The 18,851-nt window shown below is 48.7% G+C and overlaps 2 protein-coding genes across 5 annotated transcripts in view; one reads left to right on the forward strand and one right to left on the reverse strand.

Moving 5' to 3' along the window:
• Positions 1-935, reverse strand: part of FBXO18 (F-box protein, helicase, 18) — a 41,529-nt gene extending 40,594 nt beyond the window's left edge. For both annotated transcript variants that reach the window (XM_023524965.1, XM_023524964.1), the window contains exon 1: positions 932-935. In XM_023524965.1, the coding sequence (XP_023380733.1) occupies position 932 (1 nt within the window). In that variant the 5' untranslated portion in view covers positions 933-935. The remainder of the gene's footprint in view (positions 1-931) is intronic.
• Positions 7-17,818, forward strand: ANKRD16 (ankyrin repeat domain 16). 3 transcript variants are annotated; one of them, XR_002777790.1, is made up of 9 exons: positions 9-290; positions 2,240-2,460; positions 3,850-3,892; positions 7,061-7,169; positions 7,632-7,793; positions 8,917-8,995; positions 9,953-10,163; positions 11,402-11,499; positions 17,167-17,818. XR_002777790.1 is itself a non-coding variant. In XM_011383330.1 (8 exons), exons 1-7 carry the CDS (start codon positions 160-162, stop codon positions 10,156-10,158), a joined length of 951 nt encoding a protein of 316 aa, XP_011381632.1. In that variant the 5' UTR covers positions 9-159; the 3' UTR covers positions 10,159-10,163; positions 11,402-11,573. The 3 variants fall into 3 exon arrangements, 2 of the variants coding, with proteins under 2 accessions (XP_011381634.1, XP_011381632.1); XM_011383330.1 differs by lacking the exon at positions 17,167-17,818 and having other exon boundaries at positions 11,402-11,573; XM_011383332.2 differs by lacking the exons at positions 11,402-11,499; positions 17,167-17,818 and having other exon boundaries at positions 7-290; positions 9,953-11,203.
• The last annotated feature ends 1,033 nt before the right edge of the window (positions 17,819-18,851 follow it).

Genomic DNA, 18,851 nt, shown 5'->3' on the forward strand with positions numbered 1-18,851 from the left:
CACAGGCTGGTGCAGGAAGGCCGGCTCTGCGCCCTGCGGGAGGAGCTGCAGGGAGCGGGGCGCGCCGTCTGCCCGGGACCGGCCGGCGACACTCTCCTGCACTGCGCCGCCCGCCACGGGCGTCGGGACGTCCTGGCCTATCTGGTCGAGGCCTGGGACATGGACATCGAGGCCGCCAACCGAGACTACAAGCGGCCTCTGCACGAAGCTGCCTCCATGGGTCACCGGGACTGCGTGCGGTACCTGCTGGGTCGCGGAGCCGCGGTCGACTGCCTGAAGAAGGCCGACTGGTAGGTGGCGGGAGTTCCAGAAAGACACCCCTCCCCGCAGAGTCATAGATTCCCACGTACTTTGTCTGCCACCACAGCACAGCTTCTCAGCCTCCCCCTGGAGGGCACGTTGCTCCTGCCCTGGGGGTTAACTAACTGTTCGGTCCAGGCATTTGCTTTTTTTTATGAAGCAGAGAACAGTATAGAATATGATCAAATAGAATACTATGGAACAGTGAATTGTTTATATTACATATGACACGAGTCCCAGGATGCGAAGTTCTTCTGGGGACATCTAACTGAATGAATGGTTACTTCACCAACAGCATTGCCTTAACTTTTTATTTTGAAATAGTTATAGGTTCGCAGAAAGTTGCATAGAAATGTGCAGGGAGGTCCCATGTCTCCGTCCCCGTCCCCCCTCCCCGGGCCTCCCCAAAGGTAACATCTTAGTTGCAGCACAATAATGAAACTAAGGAATTGTCCTGGCTGTAAGCAGTATCTGTATGCACATGTCACCAGATTGTATGTACATTTGTGTTGCTGGTGCTCTCTGAATTCATCACGTGGAGCTTTGGTGACCTCCACAGTAGAGACATTCACCTGCACCATCACATAGACCAGCTGTGTTCTGTTAGGTCAGCATTGTATGCAGAGCTCACTATGGGCTCCTTAGAGGTTATGAACGTCTTAAGAGTCATAACATAACGAAGTTCCTGCCTGCAAGTAGTTCCTTGATGTGGTAGAAATAAGAAACACAGCGGGCAGCCATATGCAGCAGCCGAAATGAAACTTGCCCACTGGGGAGCAAAGGGGGCCTTGTTGTGTTTCGAGGGTTTCATTTTAGCTATGACTAAGCACAAGACTGATTTCTTGTGCTGCTAGTAAATTAGTCTACAGACAGTTCCAAGAGGCTTAGACCTCATACACTCCTCAAAGCAATTCTGCAGATAAGGAAATAGCCTTCTAAAAAAAAAGAAAAAAGAAATGAGGTTTGTTTGATCTGTTTGGGAGATGTAGTCATGGTGAGACATTTTTGCGCATTCTCACCTTTTCAGATTTCTAGAATACCTCACCTGCTTTTCCTGCCTTGCTCAAGAGTCAGTCCCACTGTGAAGCCCTTGAAGATTTCAGCCTCTATTTCTCTGGGTTTCTCCCTCTTAATCTCTCGTTCGCTATCATTATTATATTACCCCCAAAAAAGTAGCGTTGGAAATTAATATAGCGATTATAGAGGGTAGGCCCTAGATGAGACCTTAGAGCTCATCCAAGCTCCCACCGTTGGCCGGACATGGCTCGAACCCTGTGAGTAAGGAGATAAGCGAGACCAGCCCCCGCTTATCAGGAGCCATAGCTTCCTCATGTGGCAGATGAGAAACCAGAAGCTCATGGAGGTGAAGTGGTGTACCCCAAATCATTTATGAGGGAGCAGAGGAAGGCCAGAGCCACCTCCCTTGATGTGAATGTAGTTCGCTCCCCCAGAGTCGTGGGCATAAGTCAGTTCGGAAACTAATCATGCTGTTTCACTTGGTTCACCAATATATAGCTTATGGCTAGGCATGGTGTCGAATGCTCTTTTTAAACTTTTAAGCGCAATTTGATGCATAAATGGTTTCTGACTGCAGTGAATGGGGTCAGTCCAGCAGAGCGCCTCTTGCGCAGCTATTCTTCAGGACAGGCTGCTTGTGATTCGGAGTAGCTCGGCCTCGATTCAGTGCCATACCATAAACCAGCTCAGAAGCCGCTTTGCCACCCTGGTCTCCTCCTCTGGGCGTGCCTGCCTCAGTCATTTTCCCCTTGTCTCCTCCAGGGTCCTCGGGGCAGGCAGAGGAGTTGCCAGTCCAAGCTGTTTTCCTGGCTCCTGAGTCCTCTCGGTTTTCCGCCTCTGCTGAGGACGTGCGTTTTTCTGAAGACCTGGTCACATGCTGCTAATGCCCTTTGATCTGACAGCTGGTCCTGTTTGATCTTAGGACTCCTCTGATGATGGCTTGCACGAGGAGGAATCTCGAGGTGATCCAGGACCTCGTGGAGCATGGTGCCAATCCGCTTCTGAAGAACAAAGACGGGTGGAACAGCTTCCACATCGCCAGCCGAGAAGGCGACCCTGCAGTCCTCCAGTACTTGCTCACCGTTTGCCCAGCTGCCTGGAAGACAGAGAGCAAGATTGGCAGAACTCCTCTGCACACGGCAGGTATGCCCAGAGCCGCACGGGGTACAGGCACAGGTGTGCATCCTGTTGCCGCAGTGCTGCCAAACTTCCCTGAGTCAGGGTGACCCAGAGGGTGACAGAAGGCAGGAAATAAGAGCAGCTTTGGGCTGTTTTGACAACACTTTGTATAGAGCTAATGTCACTTAGCACTTAACATGCTCTCCTTCCTTGCATTAGTTCACTTTTCATGCTTATTTGTCCCCCTCCCCAGCTAGGTAGATGTTAAGCCGGTCCTCACTCAGTCTTTGACCTTGGATAAGGAACTCAATCTCTTGATCAAATTTCCTCATCAACAGGATAACGATGATAATGCTTCGTGACAGGTTGTCGTAGGGCTTAAGGACAGGACGCATGCGAGTCTCTTGGCACAGTGCTCGCTATTTTCATGATCGTTTTCACATTGTGATTATTATTAAAGGCAGGAGGAAAAGAGACCATTTTTAAAAAATCCTCAGCAATACCTACCTATAGTGCTAGACATTTAAATAAATCTAGGTGCTTATAATTCAACACCTGAGTCTGAGTAAATTTTACTTATCTAGTGGTAATGCCAAGTATAAATTCGGGGTACAGTTTTCATTGTTTGGAGTAATTATCCTTAACTCTGGACTATTTGTAGATTATTTTAAATTAGTAAAAAGCAAAAGTGCTGTGGTATAAGATGAAATGGATTTGAAGGAGCTCAAGAGTCCAGATCAAGACACTTAGAAATCTTTAGCCTTCTCGATAGTACACTAAATTAGAATGCAGGGCTTTTAGTTTCTTTAAAAGCCAATATCTGTGACATGGTATAATTTAGGAAATATGCATACAATTATTCTAGCTACCGTGGGCAGTTAGGGACCAAGGAATCCTTTTTAAAACTCTGCCAGTGAGTAGGAAACCTTTCTGTTCTTGCGAATTAGACTAGCTCCCCTGCTTTTCTGGAGAAACAGTCAGCGTCCAGCCATTTCACAAAATAGTGGAGAAAAACAAGTAGTCACAATCTTTATTATTGCCTATAGCTGTTTTAGTAGAAGAATTAAATTCCTGGTTATATTGTCACGGATTACTATTAAAGTGATTTACATTTCCTGGGCAAAATCTGACAGGCCCTAGGGATTTGCATCATAAAAGTGAGTAGATAAATTTAGGATTAAAAATTTGCCGTAAAAGTGCTCCTATAGACAGAATAATCAGTGTTGGCTGTAAACCCGTTCAGTAAAAGCATCCTTCTTTACTCCTTATCCAGCTAAATTTTTATGTACCTAATAAAAATTACTCCTTCCTGTAAATCATAGCTAAAAGGATTGGCTGAAGACAGGTGCCAGGAGGAAGGAAGCATTTCACATATGCACTAAAAGGCTCTAATTCTCAACTCTCTTCTCCCAGCGATGCATGGCTGTTTAGAGGCAGTAAAGGTGCTTCTTCAGAGGTAAGAACAAAACAGCAAATTAAGAAGTATTTACTAATTATGAGAGTTAATATCGATGCTACACAAAGAGCTCAGACATTGTTCAAAGAGAAACTACAGTACCAAAAAAGAAATGAACAAAGGACATAAGCAGATAACTCAAAGGATATAAAAGAAAAATAGCTAACTGACTTGAGAAAAAAATCGACTTGTCTGTTCATTCAACAGATATTTGTCTCTTCATTCGATGCCTACTATGAACTGTATCAGATGCAGGGGCCACAACAGACACAAGCCTGGTTTCCCCTCAGGGAACTCACAGACACCGCACAGCCGTGTGAGTCTGGCGGGTGTTACGAGGAATTGCAGGCTCCGTACAGGAGCGTATGACAGGGAGACCCAGCTTAGCTTAGGCGTCAGGAATCTCAGTCCCGGTGACACCTCAGCTGTTACCTGACAGAGGCTAGCAGTGGGAGGCGGGGAGTGTGCCAGGCAGAGATAACGCGACCGCAATGCTCAGAGCTGGGAAGAAGCACAGGGCACATCAGAAACGAAGGCGCTCAGGGTGTGCCTGAGGCCTAGAGGGGAGAACCGTGCGAGGTGAGGCGGGAGAGGGAGACCAGGTATCGATCAGGTGCAACATCGTAGGCCACGAGAAGGATTTCGGATTTTACCCTAAGCATGTAAAATGCCATTGAAGCGTTTTAAGCAGGGGGTGGGTAATACGCTTGCATTTCTCAAAGATCCTCTGATTGCAAAACAGAGAATGGACTACAAGAGAAGCAGAACGGGTGCTGGGCAAGGTGTCGGGAGGCTGTTGCAGTGAGATGAGAGATCATGGCGACTGGGCTAAAGCTGACGTGGGCGCGAAGACAGATCTGGAGGTACTTGAGTGCAATCAACAGATCTAGGCGAATAACTGAATAAAGGGACTGAGGGAGAAGGATGACTCAGGTGTCTCACCTAAGCACCTGGTGATGGTGATGGTGATGGTGCCGGTGCCATTTACCGAGGTAGAGGACGGGAAGAGTAGGTTTGGTGGTAGAAGATGACAGTCTCACTTTCAGACACATCGAGTCCCATGTACCTGAGAGACATCCAGGCAGAGACATCGAGTTGGCATTACCCCACTTAGCTCATACGCAAGATCTACTGTCGTACCTCTTTTCGCCAAAACGATTCGCAGAGGATTTTCACTTTTACAAAAAAAGCTGTTACTGTACTAACGTAGGTCCTTCATAAAAGTGAAGTGGCAAACGCCAACTTTCAGAAAGCCGGAGATACCCTTGGCTTTATGCCATTTGGCTTCCAAAAGGTTTCATAGGAACACTACTTTCAGATGGGGGGCCCTGGAACACTGCAAAGAAAGAGTGATGACACGGGAGCAGAGGTGCTGTCGATGCTGGAGGGGGACAGGCCTCTGCAAGGTCACACCGAAGCTGCGATTCGAAGAATGAGGTGGAGTTTGCCAGGTGAATAATGGAGAGATAAAAGCAGAGGGCGTCAGCAAATGCAAAGCCAGCAAAGCGCTGGGCAAATGAAGGAGGGAAGAAGATAGAAACAGAAAAGGTAGTATGGAGGAGAAGGACAGGAAGAAGGTGGGACAGGTAGGAGGAGGACCGAGAAGAAAGTGGGAATAGAAGATGATTGGACAGGTGGCAGGTGGGACTGAGAAGGTAGGGCAGGAAGGAGCTAGGGCCAGGAAGAAGGGGGACAGGTAGGGCCATGAGGAAGATAGGAACAAAAGAAGATGAGACAGGTGGCATATGGAACTGAGAACATGGGAGGACAGGACCGTGAAGTAAGTAAGAAGGAAAAAGATAGGACAGATGGGAGGCGAGACCAGACCATGAAAAAGGTAGAACCGTGAAGATCGCAGGCACAAAAGTAGATACAACAAGTTGGACGGGTGGGACCAAGAAGAAGGTGGGACGTGTTAGGACCACGAGGAAGGTAGGAACAAAAGAAGATGAGAGATGGCTGGCAGGACCGAGAAGATGGAAGGACCACGAAATAGGTTGGAACGGAAAAAAGGACAGGTGCTGGTCGCACCGAAGAGGTAGGAGGACCACTAGAACCACGAAGTAGATAGGAACGGAAGAAAGGACAGGTGGCAGGTGGAACCCGAAAAGATGGGAGGACAGATAGGGCCAGGAAGTGGCTCAGACCAAGAAGAAGGTGGGACACGTAGGACCGTGAGGAAGGTAGGAACGAAAGAAGAAGAGACAGGTGCCAGGTGGAACTGAGAAGATGGACGGACAGGAAGAACTTCAGACAGAAGATAAAACAGGAAGGAGGTAGGCACGGAAGAAGGTTGGAACGTATGATGAGACAAGTGGGAGGTGGGACTGAGAAGATGGTGGGATAAATAGGACCAGGAAGAAGGTAGGAACAAAAGAAGATAGGACAGGTGGGAGACGGAACCAAGATGATGGAAGGACAGGTAGGACCATGAGGAAGGTGGGAATGGAAGAAGATAGGACAGGTGGGAGGTCGGACCATAAAGAAAGTTAGACTGGGAAATAAGGACCGAGAAGGTAGGAACAGGAAGAAGGTAGGTTGCCGTAAGCCTGGGGATTGTGAGCGAGAGAAACTTGGAGAGGTAAGTTGATGCCACATTATCCTGACCATTGCAGGTCACGTCGAGGTTTCAGAGTTTATCCTTTGTTTTTTGGAAGTGCGTTGTTAAAGGTTTTGAGCAGGAGCAGTCATACCCAAGTTACATGGTGAAAAGGTTATTCTGGTAGCTGTGATATAATGGATTGGCAAGGTGGGAGCTGAGGTGGGCAAAAAATGTTAAGAGGCTTTTGTCTCTTGACTTGGTCTTAAGGGGTGAACGCGGAGAAGGAGAGAAAGATACAGTTTTAAAGATACAGAGGTTTTGGTAATAGCTCGGTCATGAGGGCTAAGGGATGACTTCACGGCTTCTGGCATGAGACGCTGGAGCGGTGATGGTCCATAAATGGGATGAGGAAGGTTAGAAGAGGAGCAGGTTTGCTGGGGAAAGTCCACGTGCTGTTGAGCTGGATTCCGATGCTGAGATGGGAGGGGACAGAGCGAGGGCTCCAGGGTTCCACAGCTCTGTAGCGAGGCGTGCCATCTCCTGCAGGCGGTCAAGCGTCAACAACTGTCCATTCGGTGCCAAGCGGTAGCTTTTCTCAGCTCTTTTGTTCTGGGTTTGGGCTCCAGGTGTCAGTATGAACCAGACTGCAGAGACAGGTGTGGCCTCACCCCCTTTATGGATGCGATTCAGTGTGGGCACATCGACATAGCCAGGCTGCTCCTCGAGAAACATAAGGTACAGCAATGGTTTGGTTTTATCCGTTTGGTTCTTCCTATGAGTTTTAGGTCATAGGATAAACAGAAACCATAGTTATTCAGATCCCGGGTTCAAATCCCAGCACTGCCGCGCCCCCTGTGGACGGACGCCTTGATCTCTTTAAGCATCAATGTTCCCATGTGTAAAATGGAGACGAATTAAAATTCTTCAGAGTCACTCTAAGAACTAAATAATATAGTGTACATAAAGCAGTTAGCAAAGTAAGTGTTCAATAAACAGCTGTTTTCTAGTAATAATAAACTCTTCTCACTGAGTGCACTGTTTGTTTGTTTAGAGAGTCATTGAGGAATCTGGTAAAAGCTGTATAGCATCTGCCCAGAAAAAAGTACACAGACAACAACGTTTAGCCAAGATGCCAGATGTCCACAGACCCTGGTTCCTCTGCTTCTTAGTTTTGTTCCTGTGTCCCCAATCTACTAGGCTTGCGTTTCCGCCGAGGACTCCCTGGGGGCCCAGGCTGTGCACAGGGCAGCAGTCACCGGGCAGGACGAAGCCATCCAGTTCTTGGTGTCCGACCTTGGCATTGATGTAGACGTGAGGGCAACGTCAACCCACCTCACAGCACTTCATTATGCAGCTAAGGTTTGTTTCCTTTCACGAGAGTGTCCCTGCTTCGTTAGGCTTGCCGTACCCCACAGATGGGTAGCTCCATAGTCCTGTTTCTTCAGCTCCATCTCCGGAAGAAATTGCCTGTGACACGCTCCTGAAATGTCATGGCTCTGAAGTCCTGTGTTCTTTTAAATAGAAACCTGCCTTTATTTGTCGTTAGGTAAAAACTGAGAACACCACTCATTCCACATGATGCTTGGGCTTTATGTTTCCTCTCACCGTTTTTTGTCTTTAAGAATAGTGTCATGAGAAGCCATAAAAATCCATTGCTCTCTATCCTTAATGGTGGGTTTCATAAGGTAAGGAAGCAAGGGAACTGCACTTACTGGGCTCTCCAGGGTGTAAAATGTTCAAGACATGCAGAAAGTTTTCACCAGAAGAGCCACCGCTTGCATCCTCCCGTTTTAAATGCCAGGAGTATTTTCCATATTACCTTTAACAAGATTAGCAACCTGCCTTTACTTGTTCTTCTAGCAACAAGAATAAATATTTTCTGGTGAACTACACTCCCCTGCCTGCATTCCTCTGTGAGGAATTGGAGGGACAGATGGCGGTGGGCTGGGAGCATGGTCTGCAGTCACGGGGCGTGAGAAGCTGGTGGGTCCAGCCATGGGAAGAGGGAACCTACAGCCTTGATTTTAATCTCAGTACACCCTGGGACTAACTGGCTGGACAGAAAGTGTGTAAATTGCCTCGTGAGTGTCACGGCCAGCTGTGACAGGATTCCCAAGGGAGGTCGCTGTCTATTCTGGTCTATCTGCCCTAAAAGATTTGGCAAAGCCTGTGTTTGCCTGGGAACATTTGGGATTGTGTGTTCTGTATAGGTCACAACGCACCCCTCACACTGAAGGGAACCCCAGTGTATTAGTGCATGCTTCGGCCTGCAGAGTGGGTCGTCTGTGCCCTGATAACTGTTACCCAGACTTGTCTTTACAGGTTGGTATTGGACTTTGAGAGCGATGTGACGAGTTTTCCCTTAGATGGGGAAACTCAGTTTTAGCAGTTGAGTGCTTTAGAAAAAGGACCTAATATATGCGGTGGAGTTTGTGTTTAAAGGCCCTTGTCACGGTGCTAATGAGTTTATTTCAACCCTCAGGAAGGACACGTGAACACAGTTCAGACGCTCGTTTCCTTGGGCGCCAACCTCAACGCTGAGGATGACAGAAAGCGATCAGGTACGACGTGTTTGTATGTGTGCCTTGGAAGTTACTTATAAAGGAACGTAAGCAATACACAGACTTTTAAAAACATTGGTGTTGATGCCGAGTAGCTCAGCAACTTTACTTTCCAATAACATCTTTTGTTTACAAAGCTGTAACAGTACTGCTGTTACCATGGCGATGATGATGCCTGCTCACCACTACTGCTGTTATGATTGTTCTTACTGTTTTAAACCATAACAGTACATGTGACATAAAAGCATTTTGTATCTTTGTCCATGATGCCGCCGGCTATCCAGGTGTCATGTAGATTCTTCATAGGTCATCTCTCTTTGAAGTGTATTTAAAAACTATAATCACTACAGTTTTCTAAATTTGGGGCCGAGAAGGATATTTTGAGAGCTAATTCTTTAGATTTGGACCTCAGAGTAACCTTCGGGGATGTTCTTTGTGTCAGCGGACATCTCACCAGGGTTTCAGTGGGCGCTTCGTAATGCTTCAGACCCACAGATGACTAACCCTCCCCCAGGGCCACGGGCACGGTCACTGCTTCCAGGGTCCCTTCAGGGCTGACTTCTAGTCAGAGTGGGAAGATTTGTCAGCCATTTTTCTTTTTGTCACATCCTTCTTGTTCGTGGTGAGATTATTACTTACACAGGGAATTCACAAAGCTGAAAATGTTTTCATACCATGTAGAGTCTCCCATTTTTCCTTAACTTTCTTTGCTGTTTTAGACAAATCTTTTAAGTCCTCGCCAGTTGGTCTTGTTATTCTTAAACCATTTCCAACTCAATCTGGTCAAAAGAAAAAATGTTTTGATCCAGTGCAGGCAGAGTCACGTAGATGGACTATGGGAATATAAAATCCGTGTAGCCGGAAGAATCGGTATTTTCATTAGGAGCAGCCTGCTCGCCAGGCCAATGTCACTTTGGCGCCGTGCACTAAGTTCGTGTGACCTCTGTCTCTGCTCAGCCCTGCACCTGGCCTGCGCGGGTCAGCACGCGGCTTGTGTCGAGTTTCTCCTGCGGTCTGGGCTGAGGGACGCCCCAGACGTGACGGGCACCTCGGCTCAGCAGCTCATACACAGCACAGACGTCCTTCAGTGCTTTGGCCACAACGTGACGGCATTTCCCAGCAAAGGCGACGAAACGCTGCTAAATCATCACCAGGTTCAGTGACATCGGTGAGTGGCCCGTGTTCTCAGCCTCCCTCTCTCCACTCCAGCTGGGGACTCCCGGAGCAGGTGGACGCTGGCCACACCGAGGGCTTGACACACTTGGAGTCTCTCCTTAGGCTGCATTTCACTTTTCGTTCCCTTCAAGGGGACTTAGATGAAGTTTGGGAAGTCAGTGTCTGGGCTCCTCAGAGAAGCACACAACGCGCACGAATGTAACGTGATTACGTACATTTGTATACGTATTTGTGTATGGATGAAACGTTTTATAGTAGGTATTATGGTGAGGCAGTGATAATGTTAAAAATATAAAAAATTGCTGTTGGCTCAAGCCGTAAGTCCTGATCGGCCTGTTTTCATCACAGCGGCTTAATTTGGGTTTCCAGCCAGGAAGGAAGTGCTTTTGATCTACTTACACAGACATGTGCAAGGAATTAATGAAAACATTCTGCATTCTAAGCAGTAGTACTGCTGGTTAAGTTATGTTTTGATCTGGAGGTGATTTTTTTTATTAAGCAAGTACTTTATTGGCTCCTTTCGGGTAATAAATATACCTAAAAAGCTCATCCAAGATATTTTCAAAACTTTTCTATTACCTCACTTGAAAAATAGGGTTGTCCTTCAAACCCACAGGTCATATTTCCTGTCATGTGCCATCTGCCACCAAAGCCTGTGATTGTGAAGCAGTGAATGCTCGCTATTGTAACTTGAAAGAAATTTGTAGCAATTTAAACAAATTGAAAATAGGACAAGTCTTCAGGCATTTGGATTCTTTCCCTTCATTTACTTTTTCAGTCATTTTCTCTGAATTGCAAAGGATAATTAGTCCAGATCAGTCTGTTAAAAGGCTGCACGCACCCATCACAGGCCAGACCCGGCCCCCTTGTTCAGTGTGATCCAGTAAGAGCTAGTCGCACACCCACCTGTTCTCAGCAGTGTGCTGGGCTGGGCGAATAGCAAGAAATTCCAGATTCTTCTCCATTATTCCCGGGTGGTGCTGGCTGAGTCCTATCTCTGACAGCCAAATAAAGCCTCTGGCGGAAACACAACTCGATTATGTGCTCTTGTCTTGTGATCTCTAAGTCACACTGTGTGCATCCGCGTTGATCCAGGCTTCAGAATATCTGTGTCGCTGCCCTTTGGGTCTGAAGCTGTGCACAGCCACATGTGCAGGTGGGACAGAAGCACAGTCTGGCGCTGGCCACCTCGTCCCTTTACACGCGTGTGAAGCAACTTTTTGTTTGCAGTGACTGCGCACGAGACCCATTCACATCTGCAGCTTGGCCTCTGCCTTACCAGCTCTCAGGAGCCTACCAGCCAGCAGTGACGGAATATCAGGTTACAGGTTCGTTCCCAGGCATTCTAGAGATGGCAGCGATGATGATAATGTCAATTGTGGCAAAGGTGGTAGTGGCAACATAGTAACAATCCGTCACTGTAACGACGAGGTATTAAGAATGCTAATGACAATAGTGATGATCACTACTATTCCCTACTTCTAAGTATAGGTACTCTCACTTCCTTTGGGTCTCTCCTTAAAAGTCGCCTTCTCGGCGAGGCGCTCCCAGGCCACCTGATCTGAACTTTATTTCCAACTTCAGCATGTCTGTCTCCCTTGTTTCTTTTTTCTCCGCGTTTACCGCTATCGGCTGTACCGTACATTCAGTTATTTGTTTCTCGTCGTCTCCCCCACGAGAATGTCAGCCCCTTGGGCAGGGCTTTGTCTCGTCTGCTTACTGTATCTGCAGGCCCAGTAAGGTTTAGAAATTCTTACATGTGGTAACAACTCACGTTGCTCGAACTCCTGCTGCGTGGTGGGTCCTGTGCCGAGCGCCCTGCCCAGGTGGTCGCAGTTCGTCCCTTGGCTCTTGCCCGATGCGGCTCTCCTTGAGAGCTAATTCTTTAGATTTGGACCTCAGAGTAACCTTCGGGGATGTTCTTTGTGTCAGCGGACATCTCACCAGGGTTTCAGTGGGCGCTTCGTAATGCTTCAGACCCACAGATGACTAACCCTCCCCCAGGGCCACGGGCACGGTCACTGCTTCCAGGGTCCCTTTGGGGCTGACTTCTAGTCAGAGTGGGAAGATTTGTCAGCCATTTTTCTTTTTGTCACATCCTTCTTGTTCGTGGTGAGATTATTACTTACACAGGGAATTCACAAAGCTGAAAATGTTTTCATACCATGTAGAGTCTCCCATTTTTCCTTAACTTTCTTTGCTGTTTTAAACAAATCTTTTAAGTCCTCGCCAGTTGGTCTTGTTATTCTTAAACCATTTCCAACTCAATCAGGTCAAAAGAAAAAATGTTTTGATCCAGTGCAGGCAGAGTCACGTAGATGGACTATGGGAATATAAAATCCGTGTAGCCGGAAGAATCGGTATTTTCATTAGGAGCAGCCTGCTCGCCAGGCCAATGTCACTTTGGCGCCGTGCACTAAGTTCGTGTGACCTCTGTCTCTGCTCAGCCCTGCACCTGGCCTGCGCGGGTCAGCACGCGGCTTGTGTCGAGTTTCTCCTGCGGTCTGGGCTGAGGGACGCCCCAGACGTGACGGGCACCTCGGCTCAGCAGCTCATACACAGCACGGACGTCCTTCAGTGCTTTGGCCACAACGTGACGGCATTTCCCAGCAAAGGCGACGAAACGCTGCTAAATCATCACCAGGTTCAGTGACATCGGTGAGTGGCCCGTGTTCTCAGCCTCCCTCTCTCCACTCCAGCTGGGGACTCCCGGAGCAGGTGGACGCTGGCCATACCGAGGGCTTGACACACTTGGAGTCTCTCCTTAGGCTGCATTTCACTTTTCGTTCCCTTCAAGGGGACTTAGATGAAGTTTGAGAAGTCAGTGTCTGGGCTCCTCAGAGAAGCACACAACGCGCACGAATGTAACGTGATTACGTACATTTGTATACGTATTTGTGTATGGATGAAACGTTTTATAGTAGGTATTATGGTGAGGCAGTGATAATGTTAAAAATATAAAAAATTGCTGTTGGCTCAAGCCGTAAGTCCTGATCGGCCTGTTTTCATCACAGCGGCTTAATTTGGGTTTCCAGCCAGGAAGGAAGTGCTTGTGATCTACAGACATGTGCAAGGAATTAATGAAAACATTCTGCATTCTAAGCAGTAGTACTGCTGGTTAAGTTATGTTTTGATCTGGAGGTGATTTTTTTTATTAAGCAAGTACTTTATTGGCTCCTTTCGGGTAATAAATATACCTAAAAAGCTCATCCAAGATATTTTCAAAACTTTTCTATTACCTCACTTGAAAAATAGGGTTGTCCTTCAAACCCACAGGTCATATTTCCTGTCATGTGCCATCTGCCACCAAAGCCTGTGATTGTGAAGCAGTGAATGCTCGCTATTGTAACTTGAAAGAAATTTGTAGCAATTTAAACAAATTGAAAATAGGACAAGTCTTCAGGCATTTGGATTCTTTCCCTTCATTTACTTTTTCAGTCATTTTCTCTGAATTGCAAAGGATAATTAGTCCAGATCAGTCTGTTAAAAGGCTGCACGCACCCATCACAGGCCAGACCCGGCCCCCTTGTTCAGTGTGATCCAGTAAGAGCTAGTCGCACACCCACCTGTTCTCAGCAGTGTGCTGGGCTGGGCGAATAGCAAGAAATTCCAGATTCTTCTCCATTATTCCCGGGTGGTGCTGGCTGAGTCCTATCTCTGACAGCCAAATAAAGCCTCTGGCGGAAACACAACTCGATTATGTGCTCTTGTCTTGTGATCTCTAAGTCACACTGTGTGCATCCGCGTTGATCCAGGCTTCAGAATATCTGTGTCGCTGCCCTTTGGGTCTGAAGCTGTGCACAGCCACATGTGCAGGTGGGACAGAAGCACAGTCTGGCGCTGGCCACCTCGTCCCTTTACACGCGTGTGAAGCAACTTTTTGTTTGCAGTGACTGCGCACGAGACCCATTCACATCTGCAGCTTGGCCTCTGCCTTACCAGCTCTCAGGAGCCTACCAGCCAGCAGTGACGGAATATCAGGTTACAGGTTCCTTCCCAGGCATTCTAGAGATGGCAGCGATGATGATAATGTCAATTGTGGCAAAGGTGGTAGTGGCAACATAGTAACAATCCGTCACTGTAACGACGAGGTATTAAGAATGCTAATGACAATAGTGATGATCACTACTATTCCCTACTTCTAAGTATAGGTACTCTCACTTCCTTTGGGTCTCTCCTTAAAAGTCGCCTTCTCGGCGAGGCGCTCCCAGGCCACCTGATCTGAACTTTATTTCCAACTTCAGCATGTCTGTCTCCCTTGTTTCTTTTTTCTCCGCGTTTACCGCTATCGGCTGTACCGTACATTCAGTTATTTGTTTCTCGTCGTCTCCCCCACGAGAATGTCAGCCCCTTGGGCAGGGCTTTGTCTCGTCTGCTTACTGTATCCCCAGGCCCAGTAAGGTTTAGAAATTCTTACATGTGGTAACAACTCACGTTGCTCGAACTCCTGCTGCGTGGTGGGTCCTGTGCCGAGCGCCCTGCCCAGGTGGTCGCAGTTCGTCCCTTGGCTCTTGCCCGATGCGGCTCTCCTGGCTCCGTCTCCAGCGTCTGTCTCACCCACACTTCCGTCACGGGCCGCTCTCGCTCCCCAGCCCCCAGGCGCTGCTCAGCCCGCTGCAGTCCAGCTCTGCCAGACCAAGTAATGCAGTCTGCGTCCTCACGTTACTGGTCCTCTTGGTCCAGTTATCAGTCACTCCCGCTCGTTCTGGAAGCTCGTCCTTGTCACCTCTGATGACATGCTCCGGGATGTTCGTTCTGACTTCCTTTCTGGCTCCGCCGTGAGCGCCTCTTGCAGGGCCTGTCCCGTTAGGGCTGGTGTGCCCGCTTCTGTCTCCCCTCACTGCTGTCTTTATTCTGCATGTGCTCCCAGAGCAGCTCCCCGCTCCCCTCGGCTCACCTGCACCCGAGCCTTGGTGACACTCCAGTCTCCAACCTTTATTTTCTGCTGCCTGTTATACTTTTTTTAGGGATGTTCCGAGGCTATTCCACATTCAATTTATTCAAAACCTAGGTCTCCTCATAACCTGCTTCCATATGTGCCTGTGTTCACTGCCTAACTTGATGACACCACGATTCACCTGGTCACCCATGTTGGGAACCAGGAGTCCGACTTATCCGGCAGGAAGCCCTGCTCAGTTCGTTTTGCTACAGCCCAGCTGGCTCCGGGTTCAAGCCCGCAGACGCTCGTCCAGACACTGCTGCAGCCTTCCAACTCTTGCCGCTCCCTGGGCTCATGCTCCTCACAGGCACCCCACAGCTGTCAGCTCCCACTCATGAGGCCAAGGGCACTGGGCAGCCCACCGCATCTCCCCACCAGAGAGCACCCCGACACGCGCACCAGGGTTCCAGTGCCTGACTCGCGAGCCACTTCCATGGGGCTTTCGGTGGGTCCTGGGCCACAGTGACTTCCTGATACTGACCAGGCAGGCAGAGGTCCTGGGAAGAGACACAAATTGCTAAGAATTGTAAACATTTGAAAATACCTAGGACCCAACATGTGTTAATCAAAATAAATTACGTGAGAAAGTATTTACACGATCAAAATAGAAAAGGGATTGCAAAATTGGAAAGAAAATCAGAAACTCAGACCAAAAAAAAAGGAGAGAGAGAACTACACAGGAAGGGGGCTGAGGTAGTGTGGGGAGGGGCACAAAGCTCAGCTTCACCTTGACGTTACTGGAACCCACCAGCAGGGGGCAGCCCAGAGAAATGTCCCTTTTTATTTTCCCAGAGTTTTTTAAGGCTCCTTTAAAATACAGAACAGTTAAAAGAAAAAACAAAAATAACCTATAATTCCACTACCCAGAAGTAACACTTTTTTTCCGCTAGTCATTCTAAATGTGTATAGTTGAGATGGTGCCACATGCGCGGCTTTTCTGTAACTCATATTGCAAGCATATCCTAATGCTCTTCCAAACTGAACTTCCGTTTTAATCGCTCTTTAGTAGTCCACCGTATTATTGTTGGTGTTTGTGAGTTTATGTTGCTTTTGCCATTTTGTTGAAATAAGACATAGGCAGGATGGTCAATGGCACTGTGTCCATTTGGACTGAAAGCAGTGGATCTGGTCGCCGGGGGACCAGGCTCAGCCAGGGCTGGGAGGCGGTGGCCTGAGCAGGCGTGTGCTCTTTGGAAGCGTCAAGTAACAAAGAAAAAGGTCTAAAAAGGCAGCTGGACGAGATAGGTTTTTGTAGAGCCAGTGAGGCCGTAGTGTTTGCCGACACAGAGGAGGACCTCATGCGGGGGAGAGCGGGGGCTCTGAGCTCCGGGAGCCGAAGGGACTTTGGGAGAGGAAGAGAGGACGGAGATGAGAGAGTTTCCGGGGGAGCCCACCTTGCATCTTGGTTAACATCAGTGTTTGGAGGCTGCGGGGCTGGCGGAACGTGTTGCGTTTCCTACAGTGACGAATAATGACATCGTACATACTTGATAGTTGGCTTCTCACCTTCTTAGAAAGAGCAGTGGGATCTTTATTGAGAAAAAACGAGGTAGGAATGGGGCTGGCCCCTGGCCACAGCTGTGGCAGTGGTTGCTTGGTGTGTGTGGCGAAGGCGTATCGTACAGCATTTACATCAGGGGTCCCCAACCCAGGGCCACAGACCGGTACCATCAGTTGCCTGTCAGGAACCGGGCCGCACAGCAGGAGGTGAGCAGCGGGCGAGCGGGCGCAGCTTCATCTGTATGTGCAGCCGCTCTCCAGTGCCAGCATCACCGCCTCGGCTCCGTCTCAGATCTCCAGGCGTTAGATTCTCATAGGAGCACCGGTCTCTGGTGCCACAGAGGCTGGGGACCACTGATGTACAGCATCCCTGAGAAAGATAATACACCATGTGGTGCAGATAGGCCAAGGCATTCCTGAGAAAAGCTCCGGGGAACAGTTAACCTGTCAGCCACCCGGATTCTGCCCCGTGCCTTGTCTGGCCTGGCACGTCGGCCTCTGCGTGAATGCGGGGGTTTCGGTCAGCCTCCATCTCAGATCACCCCATTCCTTCCAGGTTTGCAGAGGCTCAGCGCGCACTCGCGGGGAGGCACACTGGGGGCCTGTGGAGCAGCAGAGACCACAGAGCCTGCTGATTTCACCCCCGAGCAGGGGCTCCGTGCTCAGCATGGCAGCAGGTGGCAGACCGGTTCCCGGGCAGGCTGAGCCAGCGTGTTTGCCAGCAGCGGCGCGGGTCCTCGTCAGACTCACGAGCTAGCAGAACCCAGCTCACATCTGGACATCTCACCCAGGGGAGCCTGGGAAACGCGGTTTGTAACTACTGCCTCTGCGGTGCGGACAGTCACACTAAAAGGCTGGAGTGGGTCTGGGGTGCCACACGCACACACACGCCCACCACTGATATCGCCGGAGAACCTCCAAAATCCACCGCATGTGGCAGTGCTGACCCCTCTGCACCTTCACGGGTGCTGGGAGCTGTCACAGTTTCTACCAGATGCAATAGCTCTTTGTTTTGGTCTGTGTTTCTTCAATTATGAGTCAGATTCAGGATCTTTAGATTTGTTTGTTGGCCATTTTTATTGCTTTTTCCTATCTTTATCCGTGTTGATTGGCTGTTACCTAGTAGCAAACTGTCCCAATACTCGATGGCCTAAAAGTTCTTTTTATGTTGATTAGTTCTACATAAAACTCAGATGGTAACTATGAAATTGTCGGTATACATGCGTAAGTGAAAACAACAAATAACCTATACAGCTCCTATGTAAAAAGCCTGTTGAGTACGTGCAGACGTACACAAGGCTAGTCACTGGGGTGCTTGGATGGGGAGACCGGCAGCGTGGGTGGGTGGGGCAGTTCTGATCACAGTCTGCGATCAGTTTGAAGCAGCTCTCAGGTCTAGCGCTTTCACCTGAGCCAGATGCAGTATTCATGGGCTTTATTTTCCTTCATTTTGCTTGAAAATTCACAGTCAACTAAGATTCAGATGAACGTAAGAAACCCAGGAACAGCGCCAGCTTGCAGAGGACTCTGGCCTGGGGAACGGCCGTCTGGATCTCTCGCGTCCTTCCCACACTTGGCCAACTCTTTGATCATTTGACATTAGACTGAAACAGAAGCCACTGAGTAAGAGGTTTGCAAGAAAGGAAAGACATAGCCCCAAAAGCAAGGGAAAATGGGTTATCTGGACCATTCGTGTAGGTACCAGGTTTTCCTAAAACCCCCACTTCCCTGACCTTGTGCACGTGTGCACACGTGCACACACAGGCATACACATTCACAGGACAGGGATCAATAAAAATATTTTCTCATGCAATTTTCCCTTCTCAGAGCTTTGATAGTACTCTATTCACACCTCCCCTGTTGCCTATTAGGATATAATTTAGCTCCTTTAGCTAAGACCCAAAATAACAGTGGCATAAACACAAGCTTATTTCTCTCCCATGCAGGAGCCTGGGCGAAACCAGCCCGGGGTGAGTTAGGTCAGTGAGCCAGGCTCCTTCCGGTGGTTCTGCCGTGCTGAGCATCCTGTGGGGTCCAGGATGGCACACCAGCCTGTGCGGGGACAAGGGTGAAGGGGAGGTCACACTCATTTTTAAAGAAGGCCTGTATATCATTTCTCCATTGATGTACCATTGGCCACAGCTTAACCACGTGATCTTAGAAGAGAATTTAAGTTGGGGGCACAGAGGGTCCCTGTCATGTGCCCTTAGCAGAGACACACACATACTCTCCTCAGTCACA

This window comes from Pteropus vampyrus, unplaced genomic scaffold (genome assembly GCF_000151845.1).
Source record: "Pteropus vampyrus isolate Shadow unplaced genomic scaffold, Pvam_2.0 Scaffold513, whole genome shotgun sequence".
Lineage (NCBI taxonomy): Eukaryota > Metazoa > Chordata > Mammalia > Chiroptera > Pteropodidae > Pteropus > Pteropus vampyrus.

Coding starts and splice junctions, on each gene's coding strand:
- ANKRD16 (XM_011383332.2), top strand. CDS start 160: ATGGACATCGAGGCCGCCAACCGAGACTACAAGCGGCCTCTGCACGAA. Junction 2,461..3,849: donor AACTCCTCTGCACACGGCAG/GTATGCCCAGAG, acceptor CTCTTCTCCCAG/CGATGCATGGCTGTTTAGAG. Junction 3,893..7,060: donor GTAAAGGTGCTTCTTCAGAG/GTAAGAACAAAA, acceptor TTTGGGCTCCAG/GTGTCAGTATGAACCAGACT.